The following is an 18,676-nucleotide window of genomic DNA, read 5'->3' on the forward strand; positions in this document are numbered from 1 at the left end:
AGTAAATGATACTAGATTCCACTTCATATGTGGAAGTGTTTACAATGTTACATAGAAAAAGCGGGTTACAAAAGAAGATGGATAATGTGATTATAATTATAAAATGACTGGAAGAAAATACATGAAAATGTTCTAAGTGGCTATAACTGTGATAGTATCATGAATCACTTACCCTTTTTTTTGTTTTTTAAATATTTTCTAAATTTCCTACAATGGATATGTATGATACTCGGGAAAAAAGATTAATTTCTGAAAAGTTTATGCTCTTTGATTTACTAATTTCTGTTCTAGCAGTCTGTTCTAAGAAGATAATTAGAAACATAAATAAAGATCTCGTACACAAAGATATCCATTACAGAATCAACTTAGAACAGGTTAGGTGGAAAGCCGCTGTCCAGTCCTTCAGGACTGTTAATTGGGTCATACTTCCTGCTGTGGATGCTGGAAGCACATACGTTTATGACCCCGGTTTTTTCCAGCTGTATAATATATTCCCCCAGACCAGGGCCACTCCCTTTTAAAGTTTTTAGCTGGACCTAGTTGAAATAGCCTTAGCTTTCCATTACAGCCAGCATTTTGTTTAAACCAGTGACGTATTCTTCATTTGGGATTTTTAATGGTGGTGTTCTAGGCTGATACAGCTGATGTGGCTTCTGTCCTAGGAGGTTCCTCCTTGTCTCATCAGAGCTCATTGGAGAGCTGTGCTTGTGGCTCCCTCTTTGTTTATTCCTTTCTTTGTATCTGCAGTTATGTGATGAGGTCTGCTTTTTGGTGACTGTCAGCCCTGTGACGGTGCCTCTCTGGCACTTGGGGGTTTGTCGGTTTGGCCTGGGCTTACTTCCTACTTTTATACCTTCTGAGGTGACACGAGCGACACGTCCACTTTCCTTGCCTGACTGAGCCTCCTTGGTCAGAATTCAGTCAGAGCAAAGCTCCTCAGTGACTTCCTCTGTCTTCTGAGAACTGCGATCCAGGAGGTTGAGGAAAGCATTATTTCTGTGTCTGCAGAGAGCAAGGTTGTACCTTGGGCCTGGCCACTTCTGCCTTATTGCTAAGCAGTCGGGAGATCTGAGGGCCCCGACTTGCTCACACTTCCCTGTGGCCCTCACTGTGGGCCTCAAGGCAGCCCTACTTCCCCTTTACATGCTGTCAGGCTTTTCGTGCCTATAGGGGTCAGTCCCACACACAAGGTGTACCTGTCCCCATGGGCCTCCCCATGTTCTGGTAGTAGTATGGGTGGTGTGTGACCTCCCCCATGGCCCACACCTGCGCCTGCTTCAGTCCTGCAGAGGACACCATGAAGTCAGGATGGAGTCGCCAAGGCTTGAGAAGGACGTGCCCCACACAGGTTGGATAAGGGGCCAGCACGTACTGTGCCCTACCCCAAGGCCGCATCCAGTCTGGGCTCCCTGCTTTTGCCTGTAGAGTACTGGGCTCCCACCCTCCACAGGCATCTTGTGATGTCACATCTTCATCCTGTGTCAAATGGGCTTTGTATTTCTATCTGAGGCTGTACATTCCCCACTGAAGCCAAGCTGCACCCTTGGAGCACCTCCTGTTGGAGCCAGTACTGTAAGCCCTGCTTCTTGTTCCCTCCATGGTCCTGCGCGTCCTGGACATGCCTTTCTGGTTGGGTTTGCAAAGGTGAGCGACTTCGGCACCTCCTGCCCCTGGTGACTGACAGACCCTGGACAGCCTTCTTCTCTGGCTGGGACAGAGCCGGAGCTGTGGGGTGAGGTGAGAAGGGTCTACAGGGAGGGCAGCCTCTTTAGACTGCACATTTGGGATCCCCCACGGCCCCTCCTAGGAGTCTATCTTGACAATTTGGGAGCCGGAGCTGAGTGTTGCTTCTAGAAGGCTGGGGCAGCATCCTGAGGGGTGACCCCTGCTGCTGTTGTCTCTTTCTGTCTTCCCTGCCCACGAAAGTTGTCTGATCTCAACTTCAGGTTATCTCCTTAGTCTGTTGGGAGACTTGACCTTGGTCCTTGTCCTTTGACGGGTCTCTGGAACAGCTGATTTGTGGGTGATACCCCTCCAGAGTGAGTTCCCTGTGGATGACAGGAAAGTCTCTCCTTATCTGTCCTGAAAGGCTCTTCTAGTTAGTAGCGTCAATTCTACTCATAAGGTGCCCCCTCAGGCTTTCCATTGGCAGGTGTCCCTTTTAATATATTGGGGGTTTTGTGGCCTTCTATTTTTATTTAAGACCAATTATTGCTTCTTCCCTCTAAAAATACAGAATATCAGAAGGAAGGAAGTGAAAAACACCCAGTATTTCTCCATGAAGAGAATAGCTTTTGTTAACACTTTGGTGCACTTTCTTCTTGTCTTTTTTTTCTACTTATTGTCAAGCACCGCTTAACACCAGGGATGCATTCTGAGAGCTGCATTGTTGGGTGATGATGTTGTCACAGAACGTCATAAAGTGCACTCACACCACTTTCCCAGCCATGGGTGCCCCTTGGACTCACTGCGTCTTTCTGCTAATGAGAGCCGCTACGGTGTTAATTTTTCACCTGTTTCCTGCCAGCTGCCTGCCTGAGGGTAGTGGGGCCCTGTGGCCTATGCATTACCGAAGCTCTCAGCCTGGTACGTCTTGGGGACCACTCACCTCAGCCAGCCCAGTCTGATCAGGCCCCTCACATGGGGCACTTGGCGTGGGTTGTACAGGATAGGTGAGCTGAGTGTGTCTGAGTTTTGGTGTTAATGAGAGCTGGCTGATACTGCAGTTTCCCTGGGAGAGTGTGGGTAGGTGGGTTTCTTGTGTCAGTTTTTGGATGATAAATGGGTGGGTGGAGAAAGCAGTTTCCCTTGAAATGGACAAATCTCTGTATTCAGGTTTCCTTGGTTGGTTGTGGCTCTTGGGCTCCATAATGGGAAGGCATAGCAGGAGATTTCCTGTGCGTGACAGCAGGGAGGCCAAGCCACTGTGTTTGGATGTGATGATGGAGGAAATGTGAGGAAGGGGCTGGGAGGGCCGAGAGGGAAGGCCGCTTCAGGCTTCTCGTCCCAGGCTTGGAAGGCCTGTGTGTTACCCTCTCCTGAGGGGCAGCACAGTAGCCAGTGCCCCCAGCCCCTGCCAGCGACTCAGCAGCAGTGAGGAGCCTGGCCACCAGAAAGACTCAGAGAACCTCCCAGTGTCCAGGCCCTCCTCTGAACTCGGCTCTACCCCACATGACCTTGACTTTTGCAGTCAAGGCCTTGATCTTGATCAAGGCTTCTCTCCAGACTGAGGCTGGGCCAGCAGGTGGGGCTGGGCCTGGGTTTTCTAAGACCACTTCCCTCATTCTGTAGACTGGGACTCAGTTGCCCACCTTGGAGGGAGAGACGGCTAGAGATGATGAAGTTCAGGAGTGTAGCCTGGGGCCTGAAGTGCTGGTGCTAGCACCTGCTGGCTATTGCAGTAATAATTATTAAGTGCTAGAGGGAAGAATAATGTTATTTTATTATCCACAAGGACTGAGGACTAAGTCCTGCAGTCATTTAGGCTCTGACATGTTTTTCTCCTGCGACCTGTGTATGTTTTTTCTTTGTATAATGCCCTGTACAACTTTTTTTTTTTTTTAATTTTTCTTTGTAAGCCAGATAATGGCTTTCTGAATTAACTTCTACTTTATGTGAATAGTTTTGTGTGTAATCATAATGCATAGGAAATTTATAATTTCCATTTATGAATACACAGAAAAGACTACTTGTTCCCGCCTTTCCTGGCAACACAGTGGCAGGGTACTTTGGAAAGCTGAGTCTGTATTAGCAGGTGAATGCTGCCAGGTCAGGGGGTCCTGTGTTCTTGTAGTTAGTATTTCTGTTCATGGGCCCAGTGAATTCCTTCTTCTGAGGCTGCGGCAGGGAATTTCTGCGATGAGAAAGCTCGTGTGTGTCTTGGCCTGGCATCACCCTGCTCAGGACTGCTTTGCTGCAAAAGTCCGTTGTACAGCTTTTGAGTTAGTTCCGTGATAAACCGAGAGAGGCCTTGCTTTCCTGTAGATGCTGCAGAGCTCTGTGCATGCAGTCTGGCGGGTGAGTAGGCTGGGCCCCTGTGGGTGGCGGGGTTTGTCCTATGTGAGGGACGGGGAGAACTTGCACCATGGCATCGTGGGTCAGTCTACACTGGTCAGGTATTTAATATAATATATTTTCGTATTGTGTTAATTTTCAAGCATGACCAGGATTACTCTGGTAAACTTACTAATTTTCCTCAATCACACTTACACGTCACTAGTAAAGTGTCGCTGAATGCCTGCTATCAGTGGAGAGCTGTTCTGTATTTGGTGCCTAATTGTTGGAGGACGGGTCAGGCACACTCGAATAGCACACACCATCATGTGCAGGTGAGGATCAAATGCACTTTCAGGGAAGCGAGCTTCTGGAGAGCCGACTAGAATTAGGATTTCTGTTGATCAACTTCTGCCTTCCCTTAAATTTTGGTGGAATTATAGTTCTATTAAAATGATCCTTAGGCAGTCATTTCCCACGATTGATTGTTGATACCTGCCTTCAGCTTGGGAGGGGACAGCGGTACCATGCGTGCCATTGGTCTTGGCTTCCCCAGGTCTCAGCTTGGGGCTCAAGGAGGGGACAGCTGTCTGCAGAACAGCAAGCCAGGAGCATGGCACTGGCTGGGAATTGGAGCTCAGTAAGAGGGGCCCTGGGGGCTGGATGCTTGGGATTTAAGAACAACAATGTACATTGTCTAAGTGGGGCCATGGGGAGCTGGCAGGGGAGTCTGGCTTGGTCTCCATAGGGCCTTTGTTGTTCCTTAGGCATCTTTTGATCTAGAAAATGGCCTTTTCTAAGCCTTCATTGCAGCCTGCTTCCTCCCACCTGCCTAGGCTTTGCTCTGTGGCCTCAGCCGGGGCGCTACCCAGGGCGTTGGACCGCCCACCCTTGCACTGCAGTTAGAACCCATCCCAGGCACATTCTTCTTCCTGCATATAATATATGTTCTTATAATGTATTTTTTGAACATTTAAAAAATTGGAATATTAAAAATAAAGATAAATTTTTAAAAAATGATTGTAATCATTGCTACTTGGATATGTTGTTACACTTGTGCTGAATGTCCTTTTAGATGATTTGATGTAGACAAATCATACTCATTTTATTAAAAAATTTTTATTTTAAAAACTTGAAGTTTAACATACCTACAGAAAACTACTCAGATCATGAGTATAGCTTAATTATCACAAAGTAAGTGGACCCATAATCCTCTGACGAGTCCCTTCTAGTATCTTCCTCAGCAACTGTTCATGCACGTCCAAGGGGTGGGCACAAGGGGTCAATGTTACCTGCTTTCTGAACTTGATGTAAGTAGAATTATGCCCATATATGTGTGCGTGTGCGTGTGTGTTTCTCTTTTTATGAAAATAGGCTCATTCTGTAAGCCCTGTTCTGTAACTTTCTTCATTTAGCAATATGTGATGACCACAAATCTGTGTCTGTAAATACTGATCTTTTTATAAATCACTGACTGGTTTGAAATGTGTCCCACTGTGTTTAAACCATCTCATTATTGTTGGGCATTTAGGTTATTTTCATTTTATTTATTTCCTTAAGATAAAGTCCTGGGAGGGGCTAGTGGGTTGGAGGCTGAAGGTTCCTGGTAGTCTTGCTGCCCAGCGTGCCTTTGCTGGGTCCCAGCCCTGGCCTCCCCACCCTGGGGGCTTTCCAGCCTCTTGGGCTTGGTACCTCATTGTGGGCTTTGTCCACTGAGGATGGGACCCCCAAACTGACAGCTTGCACCTTGGCTTTTAGCAATTACTAACCACACTTTGTTTTATTTTCCAACAGCGCTGTGTCGTGCTGCGTTTTCTGAAGTTTCCTCCAAATAGGAAGAAGGTAAGGTGGGTAGGTTTACACCCAGACATTACAATAATTATTTAAGAAAACTGATTTTTTTTTTTCTGATGTAGAAATATTGATGCTAGTTGTAGAATTCAAAGATGATACAAACATTTAGTGCAGAAAGTGGTGTGTCCATCATTCCTCATGTAAAACTGACTGGGCCCAGCACGTTGACCCGTGTGTCACTGTGGTAGTCCATGTGGCGCTCAGCCAGGAGCTGCCCTGGCCTGGCGTGCAGGTCCTGTTCAGAGGGCCCTGCTTGTGGCAAGGACCCCAGGACCAGGCAAGCTTTGCCTTGCCGAGTTCCTTAGCACTTGCTGCCTCAGTTTCCCCATCTGTGGAATTGTATGTATGAAAATGGAGTCTCCAGTGCTGGGGTAGACATTGCATGGGAGTGTTAAACATTGCAGCAGGAGGGGGTCGTTAGGTTTCTGTTTGCTGAGTCATTCAAAGAAAATACTGTGGACCACCTGTAGAAAGGCATTGCCCTCTCATTTTTGGCCACCCGAGTTGCAGCTTTCTGTGCAAATCTCTGTTGGTCCTGGGGTGCGCACCAAGTCATGGAGGCTTCCTGCATCCACAGCCCTCTCTGCTCCCCATCTGATACTTGTGGGTCCTGTGCGCGGACACATGCAGCTGAGCTGGGGGTGAGCTCCTGGACAGTCGCTGTCCCTCAGTGGGGGCAGGCGGAGGCTGGCTCGGGCGAGGATATATATGGGGCTAATGAGTCACTGCCCCTTGAGAGCTCCTGGGAGATGGCAGGTTGGATCGTCTGAGGTAGAGGTCATCGAAAGGGAGGCCGGGCGGTGGTGGTCGGTGGAGGTGACAGCTGCCGCGTGGGCACAATAGAAAGGGAGGAGAGAGCCATGGGGGAGAGCTGGGGTGTTGCCATTAGTGGGGCCACAGTGGGTTTGGGGTCAAGCTGGGCAGGGAGAGGAGGATGGGAGGGCTCCACTGTCTTGCAGTTTCCACCTCAGCTGCTGAAGAGAAACAGGCCTAGGTGGTTCTGGTTTGTGGAGCGCATCCCATGGAAACAAAGTCCCTGCGGCTGCCTCCAGCCTTCTCTGTCCCCTTCTTTGCCCCATTCAGTGACTGCAGAGCTCAAACCACCCTAACTTTAACTCCCCCGAGGCGTGGCATCTGTGGACCTCTTCAGATCTTCTGTGTGGAGTGACCGGGGCAGTGTCTGCCAGGCAGCAGTTAGCTACATTTCCTCTGTAAATGACATAGTGTGACACACTGTGTGATCAGTGGAGACTTGTGTGGTCACTTTTCTGTTGACCAGGGGGACTTTTTAAATTTTTATTTTGAGACAGAGTCTCACTCTGTTGCCCAGGCTGGAGTGCAGTGGTGTAATCTCGGCTCACTGCAACCTCTGCCTCCCGGCTTCAAGTGATTCTCCTGCCTCAGCCTGCCGAGTAGCTGGGATTACAGGCACCCACCACCACGCCCAGCTAATTTTTGTATTTTTAGTGGAAATGGGGTTTTACCATGTTGACCAGGCTGGCTTCGAACTCCTGACCTCAGGTGATCTGCTTGCCTCGATCTCTCAAAGTGCTGGGATTATAGGTGTGAGCCACCATGCCCGGCCAGTGGGGATTTTTTGTCAGAAACTGACTGCAGCTGTACTGGGCCACTGGGTGTGTTCTGGAGTTTTCTGTCAGGCTTAGTTCTGACTGATCTTGTTGCATGAGCACAGGACACCTGCACATGCTGTACCTGGCAGGGCACAGCTGGGTGTGGGCGGCAGGTTCTCCAGAGGCTACGGGCGCACAGGGCAGCTGCTCAGTCCTGGGACCTTCTTGAGCATGAGCCAGGTGCTGGGCACCTCCAGACCTGCCCTGGACGGGGGCCCACAAAGGCAGGTACCTGCAGGCAGTAGTGAGACTGCCAGGCCAGCCTTTGTGGATGTCTTCCTGAAGCAGCCTACTAGGGGCCCTCTGGGCTTCTCACTTTTGAGACAGGCTGAGGGAGGAGGGGATGATTTCTTGTCTCAGCCAGTTTTATCACCTTACTGACTCTTTAAGAACCTCTGCCTAGGGAAGGAATATTCTACATTTGGCCGGGCGCGGTGGCTCACGCCTGTAATCCCAGCACTTTGGGAGGCTGAGGCGGGTAGATCACGAGGTCAAGAGATCGAGACCATCCTGGTCAACATGGTGAAACCCCGTCTCTACTAAAAATACAAAAAATTAGTTGGGCATGGTGGTGCGTGCCTGTAATCCCAGCTACTCAGGAGGCTGAGGCAGGAGAATTGCCTGAACCCAGGAGGCGGAGGTTGTGGTGAGCCGAGATCGCGTCATTGCACTCTAGCCTGGGTAACAAGAGTGAAACTCCATCTCAAAAAAAAGAAAAAAAAAAAAAAAAAGAATATTCTACATTTAGTGGCTAAAGAGTAAAATCTCTTTAGAGATTGGGATGTGAAATGTCAGAGGTTTTCAAAGCCACATTGCTTGGAAGGTGTGTGTAGGGGTTGCTTTGGGAGAAGGGCAGACGGGAGGCGGCGGCAGCACAGTCCTCAGATTGCTACCTTTCCAAGCCTCTGGGCCAGGAAGGTGGCATGGTGGGGGAGGGACGCTGGTGGGGAGGGGCACTGGGGACCTTCTTCTGGATCTGAGGGTCATCACCAGGGTTCTGTCTGTGGCTGGGGCATCCCCCTGCCTGTGGCAGGATCTGTGGTGGTTTTTACCTCTCCCCTTAAGCCAGGCTCTGCTGGGAGGTCCCATCACGAAGGCTGTCCTGTGCTTGTCTCTTACAGACCTCGGAAGAGATATTTCAGCACCTGCAGAACATAGTGGACTTTGGCAAAAATGTCATGAAGGAGTTTTTGGGGGAGAACTATGTTCATTGTGGGGTAAGTACTTTTTATTCTTGGGCACATTTTGCGTTACCACCACCAACTTTCCAATGATGATGTGGAACTTTGTGCTTAATGATAACCCGTGGCCAGCTAGTCTCCAAGTGTTTCTCATTTGCTGTGCTGGGTGGCAGCAGAGCGGATACTGCATTTTCTCTGCCTGTCTGAGAAGCATGGGGTTCAGAGGGCCCACGTGAGCCCCTGCTCTTTAGGGTCCATCTCCACTGGCCCTCCTGGAGGCTCCTGCTCAGTGAGGGCTGTAGAGTAGCATCCAGTACCACTGAGTCCCAAGGAATGGCTTTCGTCTCTGCCCCTGGGCACCACTGAACACAGGAGGCCATACATGGGAGGATGGCAGGGCCTGCTGGGGCTGTCCTGGGGGCGGCTCATCACATCTAGGAAGGGCCTTGGCTGCTCAATGAATGTTAAAAGCTGGGGTTTAGAGAAAAGCTGTGGGAGTCCCTGGGCATTGCCGCCTGTGCTGGGGTCTGTGGGAACCAACCAGGGATGCCAGCCATGGCTCACCTCTTGCCTGGGGCTGTCCTCTGAGCAGAACTTTAGTTTTGAGGCCTGGACAGGCCCCTGGGTCCCACCCTACTGCGGCTGCTGCGGGCACATGGCTCGCCTCCAGCCTGTTCACTGCACTGTCGTGGTGCTGGGCACATTGGGAAGTCACAGTTCCCCTTTTAGGAAGATTCGTGGAGTTTTTCCCCAGGGCGTGTCCCTTGGATTGTTCTGTGCCGTGACCAGTTTTCTTCTTGAGGAAGGAACATTCTTGGGGGTGATATCCGCCGGAAGCCTCTGTGGCAGGAGGACTCGGGTGGTGATGGCCCTTGTTGGCCAGGGGCATTGACAAACCTGGTGACCTGGTGGGGTGAGCACTGGGCACTGCTCTGAGGGAGGGGAAAGGAGGGGGAGCATTTCTGGCAGTGAGCACTCTGGCTCTGGGTTTGTCCCCAGTGGGAAGGGTCACAATAAATGAACCAGCAGCATACAGGGCTCAACCCACAAGGCCACCTTTGAGCGCATTTTCTCCACCTTAAGATACCAACGAAGTGAAGCAGAGCTTGCTTGCACTGCAGGTGAGCGTGTCCCAGACGGACAGCCGCGAGGCTCTGGCACAGTGGGAAAGTGGGCACAGAAGGAAGAACAAATGTGTTGGCAAGTTAGGCAAAGCGTAGTGTTTCCCTCCTGTTTGTTTTGGGGCAAGATCCAACCAGGGACAAGATCCAAGAGACAGGGACAGGCACACCCTGGCTCTGGGCCCTGCCCAGTAGGGGTGGCATTGGTCTAGGCCTATCTCCAGTGCTGGGTTTGGGAGCTGGAGAGTTTAGGAAATCGGGATGGGGTAGAAGCTGCTTGCCTCATTCTTCCATTGTTGCTGGAGGAGTCTGAAAGCTCAGAAGTCCCACCTCGCTGCTGTGGGCCAAATCCTGGTGAGGTTGGATGCTCTCAGGCACTGGCCTCAGCTCCGTTGGAAACTCGCATGCTGACAGTTCTGTGCCACAGCCCAGTTTTCAGGCTGGGCACATGAGGAGTGAAGGGACAGCCAGGCTGGTGGCTGTTTGTCCTTCTGAGCAGTCATCCCTTTGCCATTTGGAGGGTGATGCCTGGAGGTCCTCCCACATCTCAGCACCCAGGTTACAGGAAGCTCTGTGGGAATTCCAGGGAATAGCTCCAGGAGGGGACTTCTGTGGGCTTCCCTCTGGTCCTCTTAGGTGAATGCCTTATGCAGGAGCTGGTTGGTGCCATCCTCACGTGGTTGGACAGTGGCATGGTCCACACTCGACAATGTGGTCGGACTTTTAAGAGGATGCTTACTGTCAGCATTTGTTTGTTTTTGTTTTTTATTTTTGAGACAGGGTCTTGCTCTGTCACACAGGCTGGGGTGCAGTGGTGCAGTCATGGCTCACTGCAGCCTCAACCTCCCAGACTCAAGTGATCCTCCTGCCTCAGACCCCCCTCCCTAAGTAGCTGTGACTACAGGTGCACACAGCCACACCCAGCTAATTTTATTTATTTATTTATTTGTAGAAATAGTGTTTCACCATGTTGGGCAGGCTGGTCTCGAACTCTTGGGCTCAAGTGATCAGCCTGCCTTGGCCTCCCAAAGTGCTGGGATTATAGGTGTGAGCCACGCACCAGGCCAACATTTATTTTGACTTTAAACACAGATATGCTTATTATAAAACCAATGATTCACAGCTGTTGAAAATAAACCCAGGTCTGCGTTTCACCTGGGTGACTGTGAGTTCAGGCCGTGCGTGGGTAGACAGCGGTGTGAAAGGTCGTTGCCAGGTATGTGGACCTGAGACCTGCGTGGCCGCGATCTCTCCCAGACGTATGTGCTGTGCGGTGGGGGCCCAGGCAGAGTGAGGGCCTCTTGTGATTCTGGGTGATAGTTCTCACATACGAGGCATCCAGCATCAGCATCTGCGCCTTTTGTGCTTTTGCTTTCTTTAACGTGGAGCAAGAACTTGGACTTCCTTGAGATGATCCGTAGGGTGGAGAAGGCGTCTCGGTGGGCAGGATCCCAGCATTTTTAGCCTAGCAGATCTTCTGTGTCCCTTTGAGCCTTTTTCAGAAGTCACAATTCTGCCACCCTGGAAACACGATAGGATGGCAAAGATGGTGAGCAATGTGGCTTACATAAAAACCTTTCATTTGGGAAACTGCACAGAAAAGCCATGTGGAGGAAAATGCTGGACATTGGTTATGCTGCGTGCTCCAGGGCTGAGGAGGCACAGGCCGTCTTCCTGGAATGAGTGATTGCCTCAGATGCCGAGCTGCTCCTCAGGTGGGAGCGTGAGGTCCTCAGGTTGTCTGAGTGGTCAGCAAGGGTCTTCCACATGGTCTAAGAACTGCTCTGGGTCCATAATGCTATAAAGACTAGAAGGGGCTCAGCCGGGTGCTCTCTGGCAAGGGATGCTGGCCTTGATGCTGGTCACCACTGTGGGCCCAGCCATTCTGAGAGCTGGCCACCCTGATTGCAGTGAAATATTGGTGTCTCTAATTAACCTGGACATGTCCTGAAAATAATAGAACAGCTTTTATTCCCAAAACCCACACACTGATTTTTTTTTTTTTTAGCAGTAAACTTTAAAAAAAATAAATGCATATAACATAAAAACCTACAACTCAACTGTGTGTAGGTATGCAGTTCTGTGGCATCGTGCTTATGTCATTGTTCAGTTCACACTGAGAATTTCGTGTCTTTTCTTACAGGAAGTTGTACAGCTACCTTTAGAGTTTGTGAAACAGCTTTGTTTAAAGATACAATCTGAAAGACCAGGTAAGGGTGTTTCACTTGTTTCACTTACAAATATTGTTTGTGATTTAAAATATTTCATTTGAAAAGTGTTTGAGAGGCTGGGCGTGGTGGCTCACGCCTGTAATCCCAGCACTTTGGGAGGCTGAGGTGGGCAGATCAGATCTGGAGGTCAAGAGATTGAGACCATCCTGTCCAACATGGTGAAACCCTGTCTCTACTAAAAATACAAAAATTAGCTGGGCGTGGTGGTGCACACCAGTAGTCCTAGCTACTTGTGAGGCTGAGACAGGAGAATCGCTTCAGCTGGGGACTTGGAGGTTGCAGTGAGCTGAGATCTTGCCACTGCACTTCAGCTTGGCTGCAGAGCAAGACTCCATCTCAAAAAAAAAAAAAAAAAAAGTGTTTGAAATGATATATTTGAAACATGCAGTTTTCAGTAATCCTTTTGCCAGAAACTTCATTATCAGGGTAGAAATCCTGAGAGATCATGGATACAATTCTCTGTATCAGAAAACCAGAGTATGCCCAGAATATGTGATGAAGAACCAGTTAACACGGGCACAGTGGCTCTTGCCTATAATCCCACCACTTTGGGAGGCTGAGGTGGGTAGAGGTGTCAGGAGTTCAGCCTGACCAACATGGTGAAACCCCGTCTCTACTAAAAAAAAAAAATACAAAAATTAGCTGGGCATAGTGGCGGGCACCTGTAATCCCAGCGACTCAGGAGGCTGAGGCAGGAGAATCACTTGAACTTGGGAGGTGGAGGTTACAGTTAGTGGTGATAATGCCGCTGCACTCCAACCCCATGCAACAGAGTCAGACTACGTCTCAAACAAAAAAGAGCCAGTTAATACAACAGAAAACAGCATGAGAGAGGAGCTGGAGGTGGAGGTTCTGGGACAGACTTAGGAAAGGGAAAGGTCCCTGGGGGGCCCTGGGAGAGGCAAAAGGAAACTGGGTGACCTGAGCTTCAGGAGGGAGGGCCTGGCCCAGGAGGGTATGCCGCCCTGGGAGCTGCCCCCAGCTGGAGGCTAGCGCAGATCCATGGGTCCGTGCTTTTCTGAGGAATAGGGAAACCAGGGGCCTTCTGTGGCATCACCTTCCCCATCCCCATGCCGTCCTTCCTCAATCCCCTCCCATCCCTTCACCCCTCCCTTTCCCCTCCATCCCCACCCACACCCTTTTCTGCACTTGCTGGTGGTTTTACTGACAGGAACAAGGTCAAAGCTTTTTTTTCAGTCAGTCACCAAAGAAATTTCATGAGTTGAGGGTGGAAATGCCTCTGCCCGGAACACAGCCAGGCAACGAGGGTGTGGAATTGGCCAGTATCAAATGTTTTCCTTATTTGATTTGGGAAATGAAAGCAGACCATTCTGTGGGTCTACCGTCTCTGGCTGGGGCAGGGAGGAGTGGGCTTCATGCTGTGGCAAAAGTTGGGGAGGCGGGAAGGCCACAGGACAGGGGCTGGGCTCCAGTTCCTCCTCCCAGTGAAGGCAGTCTGAGGCCGGCTCTAGGGTGCTGCCTGCGACTGCTCTGATACTCAGCCTGCCATTTCATAACAACCATGGGAGGTCTAACCACACCACAGTGATAAGAAGCAGTCTTGGAGTAAGGCTCGTTATGTTAAAGGAGGAAAGCCTGTCCCTGGGGTGCCTGGAGCCCAGGCTTATTTGGCTCTGTCCACACCACGGCTTCCAGCAGATTTGGTGCTGGGGAAATACTGGTGCACTGGGGACTGGGAAGGGCCGAGATGTGAGAAAAGGTAGGGCCTGCAGCCCCCTCCTCTTCCAGTTCCTGGGCTAAGGGTGTTATGGAATTAGAGGACCATCCCCAAGACCACCCTAAGGATTGATAATGTGCTAGAAGGACCAGTAGAACTTACTGTTTTACTCATGCTTATGGTTTATTACAGGAAAAAGATAAAGATGGAAGCAGCCAAGGGGAGAGGTGCAGGGGTGGGGTCTGGGAGAGACCTGGCATGAGCTTCTGGGTGTCCTCTCCCTAGGAATTATGTGGGCAGCATTCACTCTCCTATCGACCATGTGTGACACACACATGGAATGTGCCCACCAGGAAGCTCACTAGGTCTTGGTGTCCAGAGTTTTCATTGGGGCTAAGGCACATCGACATGGCTCACCATCTGTGTGGCTGACTACAGTCTCCAGCCCCTCCAGTGCTTGAGCTGATACCACAAGGCCTGAAGCTACCCCTTCCATAAACCAAGTTGTTACTGTGTGTGTCCCACAGCCCCCAGGGAAACATGAGGTTTTCATCAGGCACAGAGATGATACCCAGAAATCAGGGACAAGGTGGGGCCTGTCTTGGGCAGGGGTCATCTCATCTCTCTCACGGACCCTGCTCTGTGTGATCCTTGTTCTGTTTTCCAGAGTCTCGCTGTGACAAGGACCTGGACACTCTCAGTGGTTACGCTATGTGCCTTCCCAATTTAACCAGACTTCAGACCTACCACTTTGCAGAGCACCGGCCGATTCTGTGTGTAGAGATTAAGGTGATCTGTTGAGGGGGAGATGGTGTGGGGAAAGGGAAAAGGTCAGTCCTGGGTAGTGAGTCCAAGAGTTGTGTGCCGTGGGTTCTAGTTCCCACTGAAGTGACTGGTACACACCCTTGGCTCCTGGAAACTCCGCTTGCTTCTCCCTTCCACGGCCCCCGCTTGCATTGTGATTTCCTGCCATGGCTCCCAGACCTCAGGTTTATGCTCATTCCTGGTAGCTCATGACAGGAGACCCCACCTACCCTGCATGCCTGGGCTGGAACAAGCCCTGGTTGAGGGTCACCCGAGGGAAGCGTATTGGGGCCCCCCACCCCATTTTGCTCAGTGGGCACAGCTTGCCAGGGTCCCCTGGCTTTCCTCTGTGCCCCTCCCCGCTGGCCTTGCCTGCTTGGTGCTTGGCTGCTGCTCGCTGTGTTGCAGGAGCCCCATCCACAGCTTCCCTGTAGACTGGGGAGCTCTCCGTGTCCTGCTTGGGATGGATTTTCCTGGAGGCACAAAGGCCAGTGTGACCCTCAGAAGGCACTGATATGCCATGACCAGGAGTCCTGAATTTCTCTGGTGCCAGGCAGTGGGGGCCGGATGGGCCAGGGATCCCCTTGCTTTAGCTCTCTGCTACCCATGTCGGGGGTGGCTGTCAGGGTCCCTCAGGAAGCTGCCTCGCATGTTCTGGCCGTTGTTCCCCTCCTCCAACTCTAAGGCAGCAATTTCTGGGTCACACTCTTGGCCTGAGCTCATGCCTCATGGTTCTCCTCAGTTGTGGGTGGATGTTCTGCTTCTCCAGCCACGATATCCAGTGCCCTAGGCTCAGCGCAGGCCTGTGTATTGTGTATGCTCAGAGGCTGCAGCTTTTAGAGGGCAGTGGGGCTTCCTTGACCTTCTGGGAGCCTAGTAACTGTCAGATGGGCCCTGTCAGGCCACAGGCTAGTGTCAGCAGGAACAATGGTTCTGCTTCTTGGAGTTGGCAGTCCTGGGTCCATCTCTACTCCTAGAGTCTTGCAGTCACAGTCTTGAATGAAAGCACGAAGCTACTGTGTGTTGTACTTGTGTTAAGCCAGCACAGAGGCACCACTGACCCTCCTTAGTGGTAGTTCTGGCCACGGGTCCTCTAGCAGAGATGTTTGTGTGATCTGGTGCAGGAAGTGTTGTTCTCGCTGGGAGCTGCAAATGAAAACAGTTTCTGAGACTGTTCATACCTAACACTTGCTGCACTCATTATCTTGTAGTCGATGATGTGTCTACTTAGAGGTATATGATTTCTTCCTAAATATTTTTCCTCCTCATTTGTTTATTTTACAGCCAAAATGTGGGTTCATTCCTTTCTCGAGTGATGTCACGCATGAGATGAAGCATAAGGTCTGTCGTTACTGCATGCACCAGCACCTCAAGGTGAGGAGAGCCAATGCCCAGCTGTGGGTTACTCTGGCCTCTATGCAGAAGAGCTGCACGCTGGGGATCTGGGCTGAGGCACGGCCACCCACAGTTTTCAGAAGAGTAAAAGAAAATATGGATACTTTTAGTTGACATTTTATTTCACAAGTGATTCATGTTCACCTTTTTAATTTTTTTAATTTAGAGGCAGGGTCCATGTCACCCTGTCAGGCTGGTGCAGTGATGCAGTTATACTCACTGCAGCCTCAACGTCCTGGACTCAAGCAGTCCACCTGCCTTGGCCTCCCAGAGTGCCTGGTGTGAGCCACTGTACCCAGCCCATGTTCACCAGATTCACTCCTTTAAAATATATAATTCAGTGGTTTTAGTCTCTTCATAAGGTTGTACAATCACCACTTCTATCTAATTGCTGAAAATTTTTTTATCACTTCAAAGCAAACCGGAGTCCCTGTTAGCAGTCACTTTCCATTCCCCGTTCCTGCCATCTCTTGGCAACCATTAGTCTACTTTCTGTGTCTGTGGATTTCGCTATTCTGGACATTTCATATAATATCACAGTATGTGACTTTTTGTGACTGCCTTCTTTTACTTTGCATGATGTTTTTGAGCTTCATCCCTGTTGTGACATGTGTCAGCATGTCATTCCTTTTATGTCTGAATAATATTCCATTGCACGAATGTACCATGTTTTGTTTGTCCATTTATCTGTTGAATGGAATTCCAGTGAGTGGGTTGTTTCTGCCTTTTGGCTATTGTGAATAGTGCTACTATGAACTTTTGTGTAGGTGCTTGTTTGAGTCCCTGTTTTCAATTCTCTGAGGTAGATTCCCAGGAATAGAATTGCTGAGTCTTAGAGTAATCATATGTTTAACTTTTTGAGGAGCCTCCACGCTGTTTTCTACAGCAGCTGGACCACTTTACATTCCTAGCAGCAATGTGTAACAGTTCCTGTGTTAGTCAATTTTGTATTACTATAAAGGAATACCTGAGGCTGAGTAATTTATAAAGAAAAGAGGGGCCGGGCGCGGTGGCTCAAGCCTGTAATCCCAGCACTTTGGGAGGCCGAGGTGGGTGGATCACGAGGTCAAGAGATCGAGACCATCCTGGTCAACATGGTGAAACCCCGTCTCTACTAAAAATACGAAAAATTAGCTGGGCATGGTGGTGCGTGCCTGTAATCCCAGCGACTCAGGAGGCTGGGGCAGGAGAATTGCCTGAACCCGGGAGGCGGAGGTTGCGGTGAGCCGAGATCGCGCCATTGCACTCCAGCCTGGGTAACAAGAGCAAAACTCCGTCTCAAAAAAAAAAAGAAAAGAGGTTTATTTGGCCCACAATTCTGCAGGCTGTGTAAGCATGGCAACCGCATCTGTTCAGCTTCTGGTGAGGCCTCAGGAAGTTTAAAATCATGGTGGAAGGCAAAGGGGGAGCCAGAGTATCACGTGGCAAGAGAAGGAGCAAGAGAGAGAGGGAGGAGGTGTCACGCTTTTTTAAACAACCAGATCTCTGTGAACTCATAGAGTAAGAACTCACTAATTATTATGAGGATAGCACCAAGCCATTCATGAGGGATCAGTCCCCATGACCCAAACACCTCCCACTAGAACCACCTCCAATTCTGGTGGTCACATTTCAACATGAGATTTGGAGGGGACAAAACATCCAAACCATATCAGTTCCAATTTCTCAACATGTTTGTGGTTATTGCCATCCTAATGTTTGTGAGGTGGTATCTCATTGTGGTTTTGATTTACATTTCCCTAAATGATGTGATATTGAGCATCTTTTCATGTGCTTATTGTCCATTTTGTATCTTCTTTGGAGAAATGTCTATTCAAGTTCTTTGCCTTCTTTTTTTTTTTTTTTTTTGAGAGAGAGGTCTTGCCCTGTCACACAGGCTGGAGTTTAGATGTGTGATCACAGCTCACTGCAGCCTCTGCCTCCTGGGCTTGATGGATACTTCCACCACGTCAATCTCTTTAGTAGGTGGGACTACAAGTGCATGCCAGCCACCACACTCAGCTAATTTTTGTATTTTTCGTAGAGATGGGTTTGGCCACATTACCCAGACTGGTCTCAAACTCCTGAGCTCAAGCTGTCTGCTCACCTTGGCCTCCCAAAGTGTTGGTATTACATGCATGAGCCAACATGCCCAGCCATTGGCCCACTTTTTTTTTTTTTTTTTTTTTTTTTTTTTTTTGAGACGGAGTTTCGCTCTTGTTACCCAGGTTGGAGTGCAATGGCGCGATCTCGGCTCACCGCAACCTCCGCCTCCTGAGTTCAGGCAATTCTCCTGCCTCAGCCTCCTGAGTAGCTGGGATTACAGGCCCGCACCACCATGCCCAGCTAATTTTTTGTATTTTTAGTAGAGACGGGGTTTCACCATGTTGACCAGGATGGTCTCGATCTCTTGACCTCGTGATCCACCCGCCTCAGCCTCCCAAAGTGCTGGGATTACAGGCTTGAGCCACCACGCCCGGCTGGCCCACTTTTAAATTGAATTTTTTTTGTTACTGAGTTGTAAGTGTTCTCTATACATACTGGATAGTAAAGACTTATGAGATATGTGATTTGCAGATATTGTCTCCTATCAGTTGCCTTTTTTCTCTGTTGATAGTGTCCTTTATGCACAAACGTTTTTAATATCGATCAAGTCCAGTTTGTCTATTTTTTCTTTTGTTACTTATGCTTTTGGTGTCATATCCAAGAAATCATTGCCAAATCTAATGTCATGAAGCTTTTCCCTTATGTTTTCTTCCAAGAGTTTTAGATCTTACATTTAGATCTTTGAGCCATCTTGAGTTAATGT

The 18,676-nt window shown here is 49.6% G+C and overlaps 1 protein-coding gene across 2 annotated transcripts in view; it reads left to right on the plus strand.

The window, feature by feature from the left end:
- The window catches only part of IPPK (inositol-pentakisphosphate 2-kinase), a 58,615-nt gene that overhangs the window by 4,268 nt on the left and 35,671 nt on the right, over positions 1 to 18,676 (plus strand). For both annotated transcript variants that reach the window (XM_032260484.1, XM_032260485.1), the window contains exons 2-6: positions 5,788 to 5,835; positions 8,600 to 8,695; positions 11,924 to 11,990; positions 14,357 to 14,478; positions 15,778 to 15,867. In XM_032260484.1, coding sequence (XP_032116375.1) covers positions 5,788 to 5,835; positions 8,600 to 8,695; positions 11,924 to 11,990; positions 14,357 to 14,478; positions 15,778 to 15,867 — 423 coding nt within the window. The remainder of the gene's footprint in view (positions 1 to 5,787; positions 5,836 to 8,599; positions 8,696 to 11,923; positions 11,991 to 14,356; positions 14,479 to 15,777; positions 15,868 to 18,676) is intronic.

The sequence above is a fragment of the Sapajus apella genome, unplaced genomic scaffold, assembly GCF_009761245.1.
Source record: "Sapajus apella isolate SASKATOON/1434 unplaced genomic scaffold, GSC_monkey_1.0 scaffold118, whole genome shotgun sequence".
NCBI classification, from domain to species: Eukaryota; Metazoa; Chordata; class Mammalia; order Primates; family Cebidae; genus Sapajus; species Sapajus apella.